This window comes from Sciurus vulgaris (assembly GCF_902686455.1).
Source record: "Sciurus vulgaris genome assembly, chromosome: 8".
Taxonomy (NCBI): domain Eukaryota; kingdom Metazoa; phylum Chordata; class Mammalia; order Rodentia; family Sciuridae; genus Sciurus; species Sciurus vulgaris.
Genome location: NC_136468.1, coordinates 19,403,000 through 19,424,061, shown reverse-complemented (window position 1 = coordinate 19,424,061; position 21,062 = coordinate 19,403,000). Strand labels below are relative to the sequence as shown.

The 21,062-nt window shown below is 44.6% G+C and overlaps 1 protein-coding gene across 1 annotated transcript in view; it reads right to left on the bottom strand.

Moving 5' to 3' along the window:
* Window positions 1-3,569: 3,569 nt before the first annotated feature.
* SLC13A4 (solute carrier family 13 member 4) overlaps window positions 3,570-21,062 on the bottom strand; it is a 44,241-nt gene continuing 26,748 nt past the window's right edge. Inside the window, exons 9-17 of the mRNA XM_079151102.1 lie at window positions 20,854-21,038; window positions 18,521-18,640; window positions 17,229-17,330; window positions 15,716-15,817; window positions 14,820-14,917; window positions 14,504-14,628; window positions 9,061-9,222; window positions 7,575-7,712; window positions 3,570-5,189 (exon numbers count right to left, since the gene is read on the bottom strand). Coding sequence (XP_079007228.1) covers window positions 5,052-5,189; window positions 7,575-7,712; window positions 9,061-9,222; window positions 14,504-14,628; window positions 14,820-14,917; window positions 15,716-15,817; window positions 17,229-17,330; window positions 18,521-18,640; window positions 20,854-21,038 — 1,170 coding nt within the window. The 3' untranslated portion in view covers window positions 3,570-5,051. The remainder of the gene's footprint in view (window positions 5,190-7,574; window positions 7,713-9,060; window positions 9,223-14,503; window positions 14,629-14,819; window positions 14,918-15,715; window positions 15,818-17,228; window positions 17,331-18,520; window positions 18,641-20,853; window positions 21,039-21,062) is intronic.

Below are 21,062 nucleotides of genomic sequence, written 5' to 3'. Positions count from 1 at the left end.
GAAATTTTACAGTATCTACCTTGATCATACTGCCTCATTCACACGATTTGATCTTGAATGTTAGCAGAATTAACTACAGCCTTGATGAATGAAGGTTTACCACTCTTGAAGATATTCAGAATGCTAGAGGCTTACTTGGCTCCATCCCATGATAGCATTGTTATGTGTGTGTGGTCTCCCAGGGTGGCTGCTTTGGGGACAGTAGTCACTTAGATATTAGAAGATTAGCTCTCTTTATATTATACCTTATAATCAAAGCTTATATGGTTTTTGTACTTCCCTTAGAAGTGACACTTGTCCTTGTTGATAGAATCTTTTCTACCAAGGGGGCGCCATCGAGCACATCAGTTCTTAATTCAGCTTGAGGACATAAACTGGTACACAGTGAATACAGACTGACTTCATGTTTGCCATTCAGGTACCCTCTGCTGGTTTTATGATCTTGCTGCAGCGGGAAGGAACTAGGCAAGGTGATCTTGACTCAAGGATGTTGGAAGAAACTGGGACTATCAGATTTTAAGGTGTCATTGAAAATTGAAAATGTGAATGGGCTTGTAGCGATTGTGAATGTGGCTCTTAGTTTCTCTTTTGTAGGAAACTTTGCACACAGAGCAATAGGAAGAAATCAAGGTGTGCCCTTTTTTGTCTTTTAAAATACATTTTAGAACTTGGTGTGTTTTACAGAAACTTTCTGCCAAACCTTTTCATTAAAGGAGGGTTACTCAAAATCTGCCAGATTGTTCTGATACGTGAAATGGAAAACCTCAGGTTTGATATTTGAAACCTAATAACATTAAACTTGAAAGACTTAAACTGTAGCCTTCCCAAACAAAACAAAATCGAGGGAACAAAATAAAACCAAACTAATCTTTCTTAAAATTGCCAAAAGGGGCAGAATTCTATGAATTGAACTTACTAATTGACATCTATAGACTTTTCTTATTTGGTTTTCACAGAGTTAAGCAGTCATTCATTCACTTAAAAGGAGCAATTTTTATTTTTTCTAATTCAGTATTCATCCGTATGACTACAGAGAAGCTGTGTGGTTTTCCTAGTTTTCTGTACATATTAGTTCATATGTACATGTGTAATGTTTTCATTTCCAGTGAGCAGTTCACGCCCTAGATACTGTACTGGTGTTTGTTTTTCTGCTAAGGTCTCCCACATTTTAAATGCTTTTTCTGAGCTAAAAACTGTATACTGTACTGGAGCAAATGAGGCTTTTCTTAAACTTCCAGTCTTGGGTTTTGCACGTAGCATTGCCGTTCCTTATGCAGATGAATGGATTCTTTTTCACCACTTTACGGCCTTTCCTTATGGAAAGAAATAGGGCAGTGAAAGGAAAATATTTTGAGGCTTGCCTGGTCTCTATGGGGAGTTTGTGACACTTAAAATTTTAAATGTTCAGTTTATACCTTTCCTAAATTTGGTTGCAACATCCAGTTAGGTACTAAAGTCCTAATAGGTGGCATGATTTACAAGAGGAAAAAAAAAAAAAAAAATCTCAGCAAAGGGAGATTTTGTGTGAAGTGCCCACCCAGGGTGGGTGTTGTGAAACGTGGGTCCTGGGCTTACCAGAATCCCTGCCTCCATGGTAGGACTGTGTGAGAAGTATAGTGGAGTCATGCTGTCATACATGTGTGATTGTTCAGAGCTGGGACAAAAGAAAGGTGCCTTTTAAAGAATTGAGTTGTGCTTAGCGTTCATTCAGTGAGGGCAGCCCCAGGATGAGCTACCAGTGTACTGAGGGTCTCAGTTCGCTTCATCTTCTAATGGTTCAAGTATCCTGGCAATACAGTGGGATGTTCTAGTGTTTAGAAATAATTCATTTTAAATAATTTTTTATTTTTATGTGGTGCTAAGGATTGAACCCAGTGCCTCACATGCTAGGCAAGCACTCTGCCACTGAGCTATAAGCGCCAGCCCTAGAAATACTTTCCCAATGTAGTCCCCACATGCAAGTGGCCAACTATATTCATTTGTCTCATTTGTCCCTTGGTATCCACAGGGGATTTGTTCTAGCCCCACTCCCCACTGCCATGGATACCGAAATCTGCAGATGCTCAAGTTCCTTACATGCAGTGGTATAATAGTCACAACCTATAACATCCTCCTGTGTACTTTAGATTACTTACAACAGTACAATGTAAATGCTATGAAAATAATGACAGGGAACAAAGTCTGTCTATTCAGTACCAATGCAGTTTTTAAAAAGTATTTTCAGTCCAAGATGGTTGACTCTACTGAGCCAAAATCTATGGATACAGAGGACAGCTGTACTTCATTTGATTTCAGCTAAAGAAATAGAAATCTATTCTGATGTTGGAGGGAAGAGCAGCAATTTTTAAAAATTGAAACGTGGTATTTAAGTCTTTGTGACTTGTAAATGCCAATGTAAAAGTTTGTGTACCGTGTACTTTGGTGACTTAAAGGAATTTCAAAGGCAACTTTGACTAAGCAAATTAAATATATAATTGACTTGAGAATAAGATGCAACTAAGTGGCTCTGACTCTTCCAACATCTGGAAATTTATCTGGTATAAGATGATCATTTAAAGCTTTTTCATCCATGTTCTATGACATTAGAAGATTAAAATAATATGGAGACAAGACTACTAAGAAGGGCTAGAAGTTATCCAACAGTGGGATGATTTCATATGACTAGGGAGTTTTTTGTTTTGTTTTGTTTTTAGTACTGGGGATTGAACGCAGGGTTGCTTAACCACTGAGCCATATCCCCAGCCTTTTTAAAAAATATTCAGACACAGAATCTAAGTTGCTTGGGGCATCGCTAAGTTGCTGAGGCTGGCTTCGAACTCACATTCCTCCTGCCTCAGCCTTCTGAACCACTGGGATTACAGACATGCACCACTGCACCTGGCATGACTAGGAGTTATTAATTTTATCTGCCATCTCCTGTCACTGGGATGGGCAGTCTCCTTTGGCTTGAATCTGGGTTTAAGAAAAAATGGTGCTTTTTTTGAGAGCGGCTGGTAGAACAGATTGAAATAAACGTGCTTTCTACACCAGCGGGTTGAATGCACCTGCTGATGGAGCACCGGCTGCGGCTGCAGTGGGAAGTGGTGCTGTTTCCCCTTGAGTGACTCGGGGTCCCAGGTAGGTGAACAGGGGCCAGTAATCCTGAGTCCACTTAGTTCTAAGTCAACTTTTCTTTCCTTTTTTTCTTATTCTCCTAGAATCTTACTGATTTTCTGTGCCTTTGCCTTATCCTCTGACTTGGTGTAGGGTCTGTATAGGGTTGAGAAATGTGATGAGCTGGCTGCCCTGACAGTAGGAGCCGCACCCTGAGTCTTGAATACTTTAAGCAGATTGGAGGGATGCTGACTTGATCAAAGCAGCTGTAGCACAACTTACACTGGCATTTCATCCGGGCCCCTGAGATCTTTACTATTAAAATTGGCCAGATATCAACTAAGCTAACCAACAGGGCAGAAGCAGTAATATTCCGTTAGACCTGGCCAATCACAGTTTGTGGTTGGAGTGTTGAGTGTTGACTGGCACAAAAAAACAAAAGCAAAACAAAACAACTTTATAACTCAGACACTTGATAAACTAAAGGAGTGACTTTATGGATAAATTATTGTGGGAAAACCACATGCTATTGATAGTATCTTAAAATCAGTTAATACAGTGCAGTAACTATGGGGGACTACTTTTTCCTTAAGATGTATTTAGTAAGCAGCTGATTGTAGAAATTGGAAATACGTAATGGCAGCAAACTCGGAAGGACTGAGAACTATATCCAGCTTTGCAGCAAGGGCATCTCATGGGAAAAGAATGGCTTGGTCTACAGGAGGGAGAAGGCCTTGCCTTGCAGAGTGATTTTTCTCTTTGGGAGTATTTATTGAGCAGTTACAGCTTACCACATTGTAGAAGTTGCCAGGGGAATTCGAGAGACACAGGCATCTCCCTCCTCTCAGGGGGCTCACCAACGCGAAGGAAGTGATTGGCATATTAGACCTTTGGGTCATAGTACTTTGTCTTCTCAGGAATGAACTACTCATTAAATCCAGAAGCAAGCCAGCATAATACCAATAATGTGGTCGTTTTAAAAATATTTTTTTAGTTGTAGATGGACACAATAACTATTTTTATGTGGTGCTAAGGATTGAACCCACTGCCTCACACATGCTAGGCAAGTGCTTTGCCACTGAGTCACAACCCCAGCCCTTAGTGATGTGGTCTTAATTGTAGTTTTGGTCTCCCTAAAACAGATATGAAAGTTTTCCTTCCTTCCCTACGTGTAGCCAAGGCAATGGTATTTCCAGTTAGTGAGTGGAGAGAGAGCAGCTATTCTCAATGTGTCTTTTCACTTCCTTTTCCTTTGAACAAAGTGAATAATGCCAGCCTCTCTGCTGATGGGGAACACTTTTTTTTTTTTTTTTTTTTTGAACAGAATTGATGTCAAAGGGGAGCCATTGAAAAAATGGAAGCCATTGTTTAAGACTAAATCAAAGTAGTGATGAAAGGGTACTGATTGCCCCAAAAGGACCTATGAAGAATTGCCTTTTTGTGAAGAGAACTTAGGATTAGAAACACTTGAGATGGCTCAAGTTCTGGATAGGATTCCCCCAAAAGAGATGTCACTGGTTTCACCATCTGCATAGGTGGAATGATTTGGATATCTCCTCCAACTCCTAAGAAGGAATTGCAAATAACAAAACCTAATGAGGCTAGTCAGTGTGGGAGCCTTCGCCCCTCAGGGGCAATTAAGACAGGCTTGCTTTTTTTCCTGTCTTGAGAAAGAGTGGATTGGAAAGACCGGACCAAGGAAGAGAAATCAGTTTTTGGTTTTTTGAGCTGTGATGCTAAGGCAGGTAGGCAGGCAGCCAGGGAAGAAGACACCAACAGCCCAGCTCATGCCTGAGGCAGTTGCAGGGTCCCTGCACTTCAAGGTGTAGATGGCAGAATCTTCTGGCAGGGCACCCTCAGTGTGGTTCTGGGGTGTGGGCTCTGGGTGGGTTTCTTTGCCTGTGGTTCAGATTGTGCTCTGCGCAGCTCCTTTGACTGATCCAGGTGGTTCACTTGTGTTAGGCCTGATCAGTGATGTTACTGACCTTCGCCCAGGCTGGAAAAGTGTCCAAGTGGAAGAGGCTAATGCCCCAGGTGTTGATGGCCACCATCACTATCACCAGGCCAATGACGTTGACTCCCAGGCCAGCTTTCACCTGTAGGACACAAGCCAGTACAGATCCCTAAGTGAGCACTTCCTAGGTCCCCAGCAAAGCCTTGCTCCACCCAGGTGGCCCTCATTGTTCCTGGGGCTGCCCACAGGTGCTCTAGTATTGCCTTGTGGGGTGACACAGGACTGTGGAAGGACTGGAAAAAGAAGAGGGATTAGGACTGGGTGAGGGCACCTAGAATCATCTGCACTTCTTGCCTGTAGTCTTCCCTCTAGGAAGTGGAAGCCCAGGAAGTCTGTTAGTAATTTAGGATGTCGAGAGTTGTTTTTGCAGGAAACGTGTTAACAAAATTAAAGAGCTCTTAAAAGCGGGAACTCCGCAGAGCCTCTCATGTGCTCATACACACAAGGAACTTGGAGGGGCTTTATTATATGAGCCTTTGCCACTGTTACCTTTTTCCCCCTCCAGGGAACAGCTTGGGGAATTAGAGTGCCTTGGGTCACCTGGGGGAACAGGTCAGCTGTCTCAGCTCAGCCCTCTACTAGCTGAGCCGGGGCCTTTGCTTCTTCCCTCCGGGGGAATTTTACCTTACTGAGTCTGACCTATTTCATTTCTGACCTGGCCTTGACACTCACAAGCTGAAGGGGGATGTGAGGAATGATAAACTGGCCAAGCCAGGGCCAGTTGGGAAGATGTGTACAGTAAGGACAGCTAGCATCCTTCCAGGGAGTAACAAGCATACAGTGTGTAGTTGAAACAGGTCCCCTGCCTGCCAGCAAATCAGGAAAATTAAAGGGAAAAAACAGATGCTGGAAAATTGTCCCAAGCAAATGACTGGACATGTCCTCTGTCCTGCCTTTTGACTGGAGCCATGGACTCCTCAGTCAGCCTGGCCCCCTGGGCCTTTTGGCGTGGAGAACAGCTTGTGCTTCTCAGCATGTTCTGAGGAGCTAAATTAAGGTCCTTTAGAGCTGAGAGGGACCGCAGGGAGTATCTAGTTGGAACCTCCTCATTTAGCAGATGAGGAAATTAAAGCCTTGAATTAATGGCGCCGCTGGTACTAGAACCCAGGACTGGCTTGCTTCTTGTCATTCAGTGCCTTTGACAAGTAGTGTCTCTGATGACTGGATTCCCATGTAAAGGGCTAGGGCTGAACCAGAGGTCACACAGCAGAGGAAGCAGGAGGCAGAAGAGCTGGGCGGAGCTGCATGAGCAGCAGACTGGGAGCAGGAGTGAGGGATGGCTGTGACCTCCCGTCCCTGAAATAGCACGGACCAATACAGATGAGCAACTTGACGTGAGTATCTACTTCCAGCTGAAAGCACTTTCTTCTTTTCTTTCATTTGCTGTTTTACAGGGCTGCTGAGAACAAGTTTCAATGGTGGAAAAACTTCTTTCTCACCTCAGTAAGGGTGACTGGGCTCTATCTATATCAGACAGCCTGGCCTCAGTCATTTCTATCAGTTTTTTTTGTTTTGTTTTTTTTTTCCTCCGTACTGGGGATAGAACTCAGGGCCTTGGGCTTTCGAGGCAAGCACTCTACCAGCTGAGCTATCTCCCCAGCCCTCTATCAGTTTGTTTATCCTCTCCCCAACCCCCATCAGCCTGTATATTAAGAACAGCAATGAGTATGGGTTGAGTAGAGGGTGGATACATCCAACCATAAAGTCAGTGGCAAAATGTCTTCTTAAAGTAATTTTTTTTTTTGGCCAGGGAAGAGGTGGGTGACTGGGGATTGAACTCGGTGGCACTCGACCACTGAGCCACATCCCCAGCCCTGCAATTCAGGGTCTCACTGAGTTGCTTAGCACCTCACCATTGCCAAGGCTGGCTTTGAACTCTCAATCCTACCTCAGCACCCCCGAGCCATCAGGATTACACGCATGCACCACCATGCCTGACTCAAAGCCATTTTTTTATAAGCCCTTGACAATTAGAAATAAAGGGTGAGGCCTCATTTTTTCATTGTTGCTTCGGTGCTTTCTTACTGGGGGAAAAGTTGAGCAGAAGGATCCTGTTCTTACAAAACACTTTTCAGCCTGGATTCACTTTGCTAATGCTTCATTTTCTGGAATAAACCAGTGGCTTTTTGAATGAATATCCCCAGTAATCCAGTGAAGAAATGGAGGCAGAGATTTGTGTAAGCTCATACCTTCTGGAACTGGGCCACACACAGTGCCTGCTCCAGCTTTTTCTATCCATCTGCCCACTTTCCTCCAGCTGAGCATTGGGAAGAGCACATTATTAGTATTCTCAGAGCTTATGTACCATTCAAGAACCTTTTTACAGGTACATTCTTTCTACCACACGAGATAGGGTGTGGCCAGGACAGACACACTGCTACAAAAGAAACTGGGAGAAGGCTGTGCAGCTGGTCTTGCCCACCCTCATGGCGGCTGAACCTGGTGGAAGCAGGCACCTGCGACTCACCATGTCCTTGATCTGGCAGTGCCCATAGCTGAAGACAATGGCATTGGGGGGGTTGCCCACCGGCAGCATCACTGCAAAGGAGATGCACATGGTGACTGGGACCAGGGTGTAGAGTGGGTTAATGTGCAGCGTTTCAGACTAGGAGAAGAAAGAATTCACAGAAACGTTAACTCTGACGTTAGGCATGCACTTCCTGTGCATGAACATGCTTGAAATGATGGCATGGTGTGGTCTAGCCTTCGCTGGACACCATGTACTAGGGCTAGCTAGTTCCCTCCCCTCCAGGGCATGCAGGGCCCTTGGCAACCCAAGTGGCTAAAGCTTTGAGGCACTTTCTAGGATGAGTGTTTGAATTCTTTTATGCTATTCTAAGGAAGTAGTTCTTAAACTTTATTCTTTCATTGAAAAATCCTTCCTTCAAACAAAAAAAAATCTCATTAATAAGCTGCTTTGATGAAAACAAGGATGCCTCACCCTCCGGGTACAGAACTGAGGGCTTTTTTCTAGGGAGCATAATTGTTTCATTTGGGATTCAAACCCATGATATTGCTGTTACTGTTGCCAAGTTTTAAATGAGTGCACTCCCAAGCTCACACATGCAAGATGGTGGAAGAAGTTGGAGACGTCTGACCAGTGGGCAGAGAGAGTGACCATGTGGAGTTTGGGGTTAGAAGAGCAGGAAGAGGCTATTTTGCTAAGATGGGGAAGGGGCCTTCATTTCCTAGATTTCACCTCCCAACGTGGACAGATGCTGCATTGGGTCAAGTTCATTACCTGGTGGTTGTCCTCTATCCCTGTCCCACAACTATTGGTCTGAGGCCATGGAGTAAGGCTGACCTTGCTCCCAATGCTCAGAACCTTCCAGAGGACTTGGGTGGAGGTAGTGATGATCCTGAGAGCTGTGGGTTTGGTTTTTGTAGCTGTGTGTGTTTTGACTCCATTTTCTGTGGTTACTTCTTTGGTCCTACTGTTAGGTTGTTATCTTAGCAGAGAAAGGTTGAGGATCGTGGGGAAATGGAATTCTGGGGTTTTAAGATAGTTTTTGTCTGTTTTTCTTTTTTTGACAGTCTGAGTGAAACCCAGAGCTTTGCATATGCGAGGCAAGCTCTCTACCACTGAGCTACGCGCCCAGCCCTTTTTATTTTGAGACAGAGTTTTGCTAAACTTGCAATCTTCCTGCCGCGGCTCCCAGGGAGCTGATACTGTAGGTGTGCACCACCACACCTGGCTGTTTTGTCCATTCTTTTCTTTTCATTTGGGGCTGCCCCTAAATTAATCTTTTGGAAAAAGGGTTTCTAGAGTTCTTACTATGACTTACTAACGTATCTTTTTATTTACGAATTGCTGTTGGAAACATTTTTTTTTCAAATTTTGGTTTTAACACCAGGCAGTGAAAGCTGTTGTGGGCAGTGACCAGAGAAGAAGGTGCAGCTGTTGCAGGCCCTAGGGCACCTGCTCAGACACCCAGGAGCCCTGCTGTACTCACCAAGCTGCACAGAATGGGCAAGAAGATGGTGATGGTGGCTGGGTTGCTCACAAACTCTGTGACAATGGACACCAGGATGCATGCCAGCAGGGTGACAGCCCAGGGTGGCAGGCTGCTCAAGGACAACATCTGGTGCCCAATCCACGTGGAAAGACCAGAGCTCTGTAGGAAGAGATGGAGGAAAAGCACATTCCAAAGGAGCTTAGACTTCAGAGCGTCGGGATTGCTAGCTGGAAGGGATCCCCAGGATTCATCCAGTCTGTCTGCTTTAGTCTGAGCAGAGACAGATGCAGTCCTAGTTTCATGCTTAGATCATTTTTGTAGCCCAGAAATTTCTGTGATTGTACAGTATTCAATCTCTGGATTTCCCGATCAGTTGGCTGTCATATGGTGTGCGTAGCCACATCTCATTGCTATGATTCTTCCCAGGACTTTTTCTTAGCAGGGGTTGGAGATCTTTACCCCTCATCTTTAGCCCCTCAACATCATCCTCACCCTATGTAGCCTCTGACACCTTCACAACTCATTGATGATGTTTCACAGAGTCCAAATGTAATCCTTTCTTCTGCCTTTGGTATTGGGGATTGAACCCATGTGCACTTTGCTATTGAGCTACGTCCCAAATCTTTTAGTTGCTGAGGATGGCCTCACATTTGAAATCCTCCTGCCTTAGTCTCCCAAGTGGCTGGGGTTATATAAGTGTGTGCCACCATGCCAAGCTCCTTTCTTCTGTTTTTGAAGCCCATTTCTCTTTATCACTCAAGAAAAAGAAAAAACTACTAATCTCTTTATGTAGTAACCATGTGTGTGCATGTGTGTGTGTGTGTGTGTGTGTGTGTTGTTGGGGGGTGAGTGGGCCAAACTGAACATTGATGGTTCCACATTATTTCACATGAGTAATGAAGGAGAGAAGGATTAAAAGTCTCTCTCTGAAACTACAGAATGAGATAATATCTTTGCTAGCTACTCTTCTGACAGAGGATCAATATCTAGAATATATAAAGAACTCAAAAAACTTCATGCCAAAAAATCAAATAACCTAATTAATAAATGTGCAAATGAATTAAACAGGCACTTCGCAAAAAAAAGAAAATACAAATGACTAACAAATACATGAAAAAATGTTCAACATCACTAGCAATTAGGGAAATGCAGATCAAAACTCTACTGAAATTTCACCTCACACCAGTTAGAATGGCAGTCACCAAGAATACAAGTAATAATAAATGGTGGAGAGGGTGTGGAGAAAAAGGAAAACTTTTACACTGTTGGTGGGACTGTAAATTAGTACAACTGCCATGGAAATCAATATGGAGGCGCCGCAAAAGACCGCCCATGGAACTACCATATGAATCAGCTACACCACTCCTTGGTATCTATCCTGAAGAATTAAAATCACAGTACTACAGTGATACATGATTATCCATGTTTATAGCATTCACACTGGCCAAACTATGGAACCAGCCTAGGTGTCCATCATAAGATGAATGGATAAAGAAAATGGGGCATATGTACACAATGGAGTTTTATTGAGCCATAGAGGAAAATGAAATTATACTATTTGCAGGAAAATAAATGGAACCAGAGACCATCATGTTAAGTAAAATAAATCAAACTCAGAAGATTAAGGGTCATGTAAATTTTCTCATATATGGAAACTAGAGAGGGAAAAAAAAAAGTGGGGGGTTCTCATGGAAATCAAAGGGAGGTCAGTAGAGTAAAAAGACCAAGGGGTGGGAGGCAGGTCGTGCTAGGGTGATATTGGCCAAATTATATTGTTATATTGTGTGCATGTATAAATACGTAACAACAAATCCTATCACTATGTACAAATATAATGCACCAATAAAAAATGTGGGAGAAAAAATGGGAAAGATGCCTCCTTCCTCGCCTATAGCATAATTCCAAACGGTTGGGTGCAGTTCCCATCATAGTTGGCAAGTACATCTGTCAGTGTTTTCTGCAGACACAAGGTATGAAGGCATATTACCCAGTCTGAATCTTTTCCATTAGCAACTATTATATGTATCCACTCAAATAAATGAATATTCCCACTTGGAATGACTCATTGAATTGGAAGATACTCATCTGCCAATGGTACGTCTCCTCTTCTAAAAAATGAAAGCCACCAGTGAGTTTTTGAACTAAAAGTCCCCAGGTTGCCATATGCATCCTCCTCCCCTCTGCTCCCTCCTCCTCTCCCTTCTGTGACTGACATACTCCAGCTCTTGCTGTGGAACCCTAGATGCCAAGGCAGTAAGGAAATGGACAGTAGGGGCAGAAAGCAAGGCGAGATGTTTTATGATTCCTCAACTTAAAGTCGTGCTATTCATATTTTACTGTTAAAGATTGCCTTCACTACACTGTCAGCAAGCCACCTTTTCTCCTCTTTCCCAAATTCATCAAAAGCTCGTTTGATCTCTACACTTCCCTTACCAGCTCACTGCAAGCTCACAGATGAATGGTGACCAAAGGCCTCCAGAATTCTCTCTGTTGGAGCCCTCTCACCTTGGAGAACTTTTCTTCCTTTTTCTTCCAACTAACTGAGAGTTAGAAACTGAATATGTGAAGATTGCATCAATTAATGGTTGGTACAGTGCTTGCAGCCTGCAGGAACTCTGCTTATTCCCTCTCACAACATTAAACCTAACTCACTGGACAAAGGCAGGGGAGGAAGAGCAGTTGGTTGAGTGGAAACAGTACAGTTTGTGAAAAAAAAAAAAATGGAGTTTTATTTACCAAGTCATCCCACTAGTACTCATAAGTAAAGTTAAAATTAAATTTTAAAAAAAGTATCCCATTTGTTTACAATAAAAATAAATTTAAAAAGTAAAGTGACATAATTTAATGGCAATTATTTTTCCAGAATTCTTTTATGCTATAATTTGAAGTAAGTTGATAAATTGGACTGCCAAGTTAGACAAAACGAAATGAAGGAAGTCTTAATTTTTTTAAACCCCTTGGTATGAAAACATTTCACATTGAATTTTCCTCACTAGAGTGAAGACTCTGAAATTATTTCAAATTCAGTAGGAATCACATAGATTATACCTGAATTACTAAAGTTTAATAATTGGTAGAATCAAACCTATCCAAATAGGTTTTACAGAAACATCAACTATACTATCTGAAATACATACACAATTTTGATTTAAAAATAGGTCTTCCTGGCTAGACTCAGGCCAAAACTAACAACTGAAATTCAATAAAGATAAATGTAGTGTCCTGTGCTTGGAATTAGAAATGTTGACAGTGCACACACAGGATCGGTTGAAGGAATTCCGGCTTAATAGTGGCTACCAAAGAAAAGAATGAAGGGATGTAGTCGATTGCTATTTCAATAGGAACATTGACTTGAGTGCCTGGGAAACCCTGTAAAAGCGTCTATAAAATTGTAGGCTGGTGCCTGCGTCAGAGGAGGGAGGTGGATTTGGTAATCCAATAGTCCATTTTGTAGCAGACTGACCATCCCGGGCCATGTCTGAATAAGCCAGGGTAGGTAAACCACAGTGAGTCCTGAGGCAAGAGATCACGATGCACCCTTCTTTGAGAATGGCTAAAAGAACGAGGGAGTTCTAGGAGGAAAAACATCAAGAACTGTATTTATCATTTTACTAATTATCACCCAGAATAGGGTTCCAGAGAACAGAGCCAGAACCAACAGTGGATGACACACAGAGAGTAAAGAACAACTGGGATTTAAATAACTACCCTTTGCATAGGGAGTGCCCTGTTATTGAGGGTGTCTGGGCCCTGGCATCTGGGAGGGGACTGTCATCTTGCATAGAAAGTGGGGCTTAATATCCTCCAATGATCCTTCCCAGGGTAGGGTTCTGTGCCCTGCCTGTCACTGATGCACAGTGTGGGCAAGTGCAGGTGAACCATGTTTAGAATGGCTTCATGCATATTAGCAGGGCAGAGGGAGAAACCATCTGAATCTTAACCCAACTCATTCTTTTTTTTCCCCCTACTTTATTTATTTATTTACTTTGGTGGGTGGGTACAGTGGATTGAAACCAAGGGTACTCAACTACTGAGCCACATCCCCAGCCCCCACATTTTAAAAATGTATTTCATTTAGAAACAGGGTTTTGTCAAGTCACTTAGGGCCTCACTAAGTTGCTGAAGCTGGCTTGGAACTCGTGATCCTCCTGCCTCAGCCTCCCAAACTGCTGAGATTATTGGTGGGCGCCACCGCGCCCGGCTCCTACATTTTTTTATTGGTGCATTACAGTAGTACATAATTAATGGTGGGATTTGTTGTTATAGAGTCACACATGCACACAATATAACAATATCATTTGGCCAGTATCACCCCCTAGCACTTTCCTCCTCCCTCTCCACCTCTCATCCCTTGGTCCCCTTCCTCTATTGATCTCTTTTTGATTTTCATGACACCCCCCTCCACCTTTGTTTTTCTCTTTCCTCTCTAGTTTCTGCATATGAGAGAAAACATATAACACTTAACCTTCTGAGTTTGGCTTTTTTTTTTTTTTTTTGGTGCTGGGGATCGAACCCAGGGCCTTGTGCTTACAAGGCAAGCACTCTACCGACTGAGCTATCTCCCCAGCCCCCGGCTTATTTCACTTAACATGATGGTCTCTGGTTCCATCTGTTTTCCTGCAATTTCATTTTCCTCTATGGCTGAATAAAACTATTGTGTATATGTGCCCCATTTTCTTTATCCATTCATCTGATGATGGACACCCAGGCTGGTTCCATAGTTTGCCTATTGTGAATCATGCTGCTATAAAAATGGGTATGCATGTATCACTGTAGTAAGTTGACTTTAATTCATTAGGATAAATACCGAGGAGTGGGATGGCTGGGTCATATGGTGGTTTCATGCCCAGACTTTTGAGAATCTCCATACTGATTTCCATAGCTAACCTGATTCATTCTTAGGACTGTTCTGTATTTCAGAGAAGGTATTTCAGCCATTTCCCACCACCCACATTAGAAAGGTCTTATTCTAGATACTCCCAACTGGGAAACCAAGAAAACTTTACATCAGCTTTGGCAAAGCTTCTCTGAAGTGTTCAATCTATCCTGTTGACCAACAGGGACAATCCACTGTGTTATCACTTAGGCTGTTCTCAGCACTTATGGACTCATCTCCTATACCACTGTCAGATCCCAGGAAATGGCTACAAAACCCAACAAACATTTTGCCTGTGGCAGCGTGGGACCTGCAGACAAGGTGACAATGCTGGTGTGCCATGACCTGTAGCACAGCTGATCTGTAACTCTCGGTTCCCAGCAGCATTGAGAAGGTCAGTGAGGGACAGACATCTATCCTGCTCTGTTGCTGTTCATCCATGTGGCTGGTAACCACCATCCTCTCCCTCAGCTTCTTTAAGCCTCCTTCCTAGGGCTGTAATGATTCCCTAGGTAAAGCTTCCAGACTCCTATTTGACCCATAAGAGCAAAATTTAAGACTTACCTTGCTGCCAGAAGCCAGGGCATAGCCTCCTCCCACCAGGATGACAATCTCCCAGGGCATGGTTTTCTGGAAGTCCTTCCATGTTATGATGGGCTCTGTCTGTAGGGAGGGCTCCCGGCTTGTACCTACATCAAAGGTCGAGAGGGATGTGATTTGTGGAGACAGAGACCTGATGGGTGAATTGGAGGATTTGGGAGATGGCTGCACTATTTTGTGGGGAGTCTGAAGAGGCTTGGTAAGCCTCCTTTGAATGATTCTTACTTGGGCATTCTTGACTAAAGCCATCCCCAACTTCTTCCCCTGAACCTTCTCTTACCGTCATTCTTTTTCCCAAAGCAGGGCTTCTTTGCTGGAATGAGGAAGAGGAGGAAGCCAAGGAAGACAGAGACGGTGGCATCAGTGCGGTAGCCTTTCCTAGCAGAGAGACAGCAGGGCTGGAGGAGGAGGGTTGAGAATTCTTGGAAATATCATGAGTCTCAGGAAAGTTTGTCTAACAAGTGCCTCTTTTTAGGACCTAGTCTAGAGATGACAGCAATCTGACTTCTTGCCAGTCGCTGGCACGCTGTCCCACGGTGGATTCATAGACCGTGGTTAAGGCCCGGAGGCAGTGCCTGGCTGGGTGCGACGTGCGAGTGTGAACTCATGGGCCCATTAGTTGGGGGAGTCGTAGAAGTGATCAGGAGCCGCTGGATAAGGAAATCTTCTTTCCTGTGGATCCACAGCTCACCATGATCTACACGTGTCCCTCCTCGAATGAGAAGCTGGTGCTTGGAGACCTTGTGGCCTGTGTCTGGTCCCGGCCCTCAAAGGAACATGCAGGAGGGGCACAGGATCCTGTGTGTACCTCTCCTTCCTTCCACAGGCCTCGGCCTCTGGGTACACAGTCTCTTTGCAGTTGGTACTCGATAGACAGTGTCTTCTTTAACTTCCTAACACCCTGTGAGACAGCTGAGGGTCCAAGAGCTCATGTGAGAAGACTAAGGCCACACAGCTAATGAGCAGTGGCTGCATCCCAAGCCAAGACAGGGATTCAAAATGCTGTGTTTCCTTCCTGACTCCACACTACCTCCTCCCTAGAAGGAGCAGACTTCTTAGGCAGTGAAAAGCCCCCTGGTCTCGTGTCTGCCCCTAAGAGCTGTGATGGACAGGTGGTCACTGCCTGAGGCAACTGGGTGAGGGATTGGTTCTTCAGGAAGAAACTACATCACTTACTTTTCAAAGAAGGAGTCCCAGCCAGGGACAAAACCAGGCTCCCGGGTAAACCACAGTACGGTCATCAGGATGAAGAAAAATCCAGTCACCATTTCAGGGTAGCTATAAAATCAAACAGAACGAGCCACTCCAGGACTGGGGAGTTTTGCTGTTGTTTTTGTTGTTGTTGTTGTTTTAAAGCTTTTTCACTGTGCTTTTGGAAACTCCTTTATTCAGAGTTGCAACACTTCAGGCATAAAACACAGTCACTGCTTGCCACTGGAATGGCTGGCAGTGAAATAGGAAGAGGACCAACCAGGCAATGCCAGAAAATAAATAGGATGTTCACCATGTGTCCTGCAGAAATTTAGGAGGGAAGGGAGAGACTCCAGCGCTACCCATTTATGACATGATTTTAACTACAGCCACAAGGAGAAGGTATGGAAATGGGCACCCTCGGATACTGTGCTAGCAGGAGTAGGAAGGGGTACAACATTTTTGAGGCCATTTGACCTCAAAATATAGACACCAGGAACCTTAAGTTTGGTCCTTCCTTTCATCTAAGACAGTAATAGGAAAGGCACACTGAAATATTACCTAGTAAAAAGTGAAAAAAAGCATTTTGTTTTTCCATTGATCTCCTGTGACACTGAATGCATCTTGGCACAACTGTGTATCTACTAATGAGATGCATCTACTAATCATCTTGTTTCCACAACAGAATTCATGACATGAGGACACAGTCTACAGTACAATGGTAAGTGAGAAAAGGCAGGATATGTGGGTATGTTCTGTATGAATTTTACCAAAAATACATGTAATTTTGTACAAAAAAGTATGGAAAGAAGCATCAACAGTTAACACTGGGATGCTAAGAACACAAGTCAATTTCAATTTTTCTTTATACTTTCCTGTGCTTCATAAATGTTCTACAGTGAACATGTATTCCTTTTACAACTTAAAGCTTGAAAAATAGTTCTCCCCGAATTGTACCCAAAGTTGTACATGCCGATACCTCTAAGAGGAGAAGGAGCATCAACCAGAATGCCGAGGCACTGTGGACATGCTGACAGAAGTGGCTGAGCACTGGTTAGTGACTTCTTGAAACTTCTGTCTTCAATGCATACTTATTCTCTAAATAGCACCCAGTCTCCAGCTCTTAGGAGTGGTCCCTGGCTCACTGTGGTGGCCCACTTGAGCAGTGTGAGGAGCCTGACTGGGGAGGGGATCCGGCATGTTCCAAGATGGCACTGTGCCATCTTTCTGTTGCTCTTTCCCCGGCTGCCTCACCCCAGACATTCCACCCCCATGCCACAGCTATGCCTTGGACTCCAAATACAGCCAAGGGGTAGGGCAGCACTGCAGTCTGGGCGAGCTTGGCCCGGCATCAAGTGGCATCTCAATGCCTGGATTCATAGTTGTGGGAAACTCGCCCAATGTCAGGGACTGTCAGGAACAAGGCTGTTTTGTGCTTCGTTTTCCCCCCTGTGTTTCTGTCCTGGACAAGGGACAAGGGCAGTGGCTGAGGCTTTACCTGATGTCTCCCAGCTTTTCATATTCCTCTTGGATTCTCTTCTCTGACAACTCTTCCCTTTTGGTCTTCTTCTTCTTGCTCAGAGAACAGGTCTCTTTAAAGCTGAGGAGGGAAAAGGAACAAAAGAGAAAAGGAAACACACTTCTGAGACCCAGAGGAAATCAGATATCAAGCAGACACCAGACCACCCACTCGCTGTGATGGCCTTTCTCCTCTTTGCTCACATGCACTGTCCTTCTGTCCTTCTGTTCATACAGCTCCTGTCTGCCTGGTTACCCAGGCTTCCACCAGCCTCCCACAGCCTCTTGGGTATATCCATCTGGGACAGCTCTGGTGTGTCTTATGTATCCGTATGGGTGCCTTTACGTGTGTTTGTTTCTACATATTCATGCATAAGAAAAAGAATCAGTGTGATGTGGTATGTAAGTCTGAATGTGTGTGTGTCTATGTGTCTATACCACAAGCATGGGGGTGTGAGTGTGTGTCTGTGTATGTGTCTGTGTGTGTGCATTTATTTGTCTAGAGTTGAGGCTCGTCTGGGGGAAATGTGGATGTGAGTTTTATATTATAATCCTGGAGTTACAGAAATATACAACCATTAGTGGTTTGATAACAGTCCCTGAGTGAAAAGAGAAGTCAGTTCTGAGACTATTCCTTGACCAGTGGAGTGCTGGGCTCTGTGGACTCAGCAAAACATCACATGTATCATCGCTTTATGTGTTTGAAACTCATCAAATTTGGATGATTATGAAGAAAAGGATTACTAAACAAATTAATATTAGAAATAATATTGTACTTTCTTTTTTTTTTTTTTTTGGTGGTGGTGCTAGGGATTGAACCCAGGGCCTTATACATGGGAGACAAGCACTCTATCAACTAAGCTATATCCCCAGCCCTAGAAATAATACTGTAAGGGACATATCAAACTTGTTATTTTGAGGGAGCAGAGCATGTTACATATGATGCCTCTAAAATTAAATCAAAGGAAACTTCTATTTGGAATTATATTTCTAAAGAGTAGTTGGAATTAATCTATATGCTTTGAGTTCAAAACTACATTAAACACTCTCTGATTCAGACTTTTAATAAATCAGAGAGACCCTCTAACCAGTTAGTTGAAATAAGAACATTTCATTTTAAAACAGAGTCAAGCAGAGTTCATGGAAGTTTAGAGCTTCTAAAGGAGACATCTGGCTCCCAGTCCAGTCCACTGCCTTCTCCTCAGCATCCTGTTGGTTATTCCCTGCTTTGAGTAGAACCTCAGTGCTTTGCCAGCAGGGCCTGAGACTCACTTGCAGCCCAGGAACAGCCAGTGCATCCAGAACCAGCTAACCACCAGCATGATGAGGGATATGGGGAAGCTGAAGAGAAACCAAGTGCCGAAGTTGACCACCTCTGCAGCTGGGTACTGGCTGGAGGGCAAAGACAGGTCAGTGATTAGAAGAGGAAGGGCTTCCAAATGGTATTTGGGGGGAATGACAGGTGAATGCTCCCGAAGAAGACATACAGAGGGGTAAGGGGAGAGTTAATGATTACAGAATGATGATTCTATCTAGAATTCATTAATTGGTTTGTTGCAACTATACAGAATCCAGACAAGAATCATGAAGTAAGCTAAAAAAAAAAAAAGTATCTAAAATCGATACCACTAACATATACATCCTCTCCTGAGTGCACTCAGAATTACTCAGGACCTGTTTGCCCTTAATTTACATAAAGATTTTGAGAAGTTTAACTCCTCTGGTTTTGGAGACCACAGAATGGAGAGGAAAGGCTGGTGTACTTTGTCATGAAGTCACTCAAGGACTGTGAGTGTTGACAGGGGGACACATAGCAGCCAATTCTAGAAAACCATGGACCCTGGGACCTCGTGAGGGTTCCAGGTATGGATGGGGCCCGTGAAGGACCAGGACTTGGAACCTCTAAGCACATACGCACATCAGCAAAATAAAACGTGGGTGATCTGCTCACATGCCAAGAAAAACAGCCTGGAAGAACAAAACGTGGTGAGGAGCCCACTGGGCTTGGCTCCTGGGTGTCAGGTCTTAATTTTCGTTGGTCTTTCCTCCCTCCTTCCGCCCTTCCTCCCGCCCTCCTTTTCCCTTTCCTTGCTGTCCTCGCCCTTCTTTCCTTCCTTCTTCTTCCTGCCTCTTGTCTCTGACCAGTCTCTCTGCTCTGGATCCATCCTTTTGTGTTTTCTCAGTGGCTTCGCTATCCACTGCCCCTTTTCCCCACATACTCAACTTCCCTCTCATCTGGATCGTCCTGACCAGAGCTTCAGTGTCTTCCATTGTTAGACCTCTCCTCTCGCTCCTTCCCTCCCTCTCTATCGTCACCTCACTTCTCCTTCCCTCAGTCAGCTCTCCATTCCCTCACTTCCTTCTTACTCCTCAAGGCACCAAGATCTGGCCTCTCTTCCTACCACTTGACCAAACCCCGGTGGCGGGGGCTACCTGTAGCCATGGTGTCCCCCAACACAAGAGCTGCATTTTTACCCCATTCTGTGTCATCCTTCATTGACAGGAAATATTGTAGCTACTCCTTGAAACACTTTCTTCCTGGCTAGAGTGACACAGATCTTCCTGGATTTCCCCTCTCCTGTCCTCTGCTCTCCCTGTCACATTCTAAGTCCTATGACTTCAATTACCCGAGGGCAACATGAAAAGGTGGGCCTCTTGCTCAAAGGGTATGAAGAGTTTCTAGACAGGGACAGCCAGCATTAACCAGAGGTCCCTCTGAGCACAGTGGCTGGGGTCACGACACAGACCGCACATGCATGGTGCCAGCCTGCAGGCCACGGACTCCAAATCTCTCCAGCCAAAATATTCTCCTGAGATTCAGAGTCATGCCCCCAACTGACACCTCAAGCTCTGTCAGCTTCCCCATTCTTCGTCCTTTCCCTCCAGTCCCTCAGCTGCTGAAACCAGGGGCTGAGCGTCAGGCTCGGCCCTCCCTCTCAGGCTCTTTCTGATCCTACCAACGCCGCCCGGTTATCTCTCTGTATCTCTCAGATCTGACTCTTTCTCCTGCCTACTGCCACTGTCATCCAAGGCTACCAAAGCCATCCCTGAGGCAAAGGCAGCAGTGTCCTAAACTATCCTTCTGCTTTCTCCTTTCCAATCTGCTCTCCATTTTTCACCCAGCATGAGTTCTCAAAACCACAAACCTGGTCCCCTCACACCCTGCTTAACATTCCTTAAAGGGGTCTCACACCCTTGCGGATGAGGGTGACGTGCAAGTTCCTTCACAGCCCTCTGTCTCTGCCACCTGGCCTCCTTTGCTCTTCTCTCCTGCCTGGGAGCCTCCTCCACACTGTTCTCCTTCTGGGAAATCTCCCTTCATCTGGTGTGCTACAGCTCAGCCTTCTGGAGGCCATTTGCTGTCACCTCTGTGGGGAGGCACTTCCTCCCTGCAGACCTGGTGAGCTCTCCTAGTAGAAGTCGGCTTCCCTGGTCATACTCAACTGCAGCAACTTGACTGTCACTTTCCCTCTTGGCACAGAACCTGTTATGCCAGCCCCTGGAACAGAGCTGGAAGAGCCCATATAGATTCCCGAGCCCAGGGGTTTCCCAGTTCCTAATGCTTAGCAGTTGGTAAGTATCTGCTGACTGAGTGAATGACTTACTTGTTGAAGTGTTCCAGGAAAATGAGGCTGGTGGAGGTGCCAATGATGGTGGTCAGGCCGCCGATGGTGGCAGCGTAGGAAATGCTCAGAGAGAGGCACTTGCAGATCATTTGGTCGTGCTGGGACCTGTACTTTCTGTTCAGCTTCTGGTTCCTGGGACTGGGAGTCAGGACTAGCGACTTTTCCTACCAAAGGAAAAATCAGTGAGT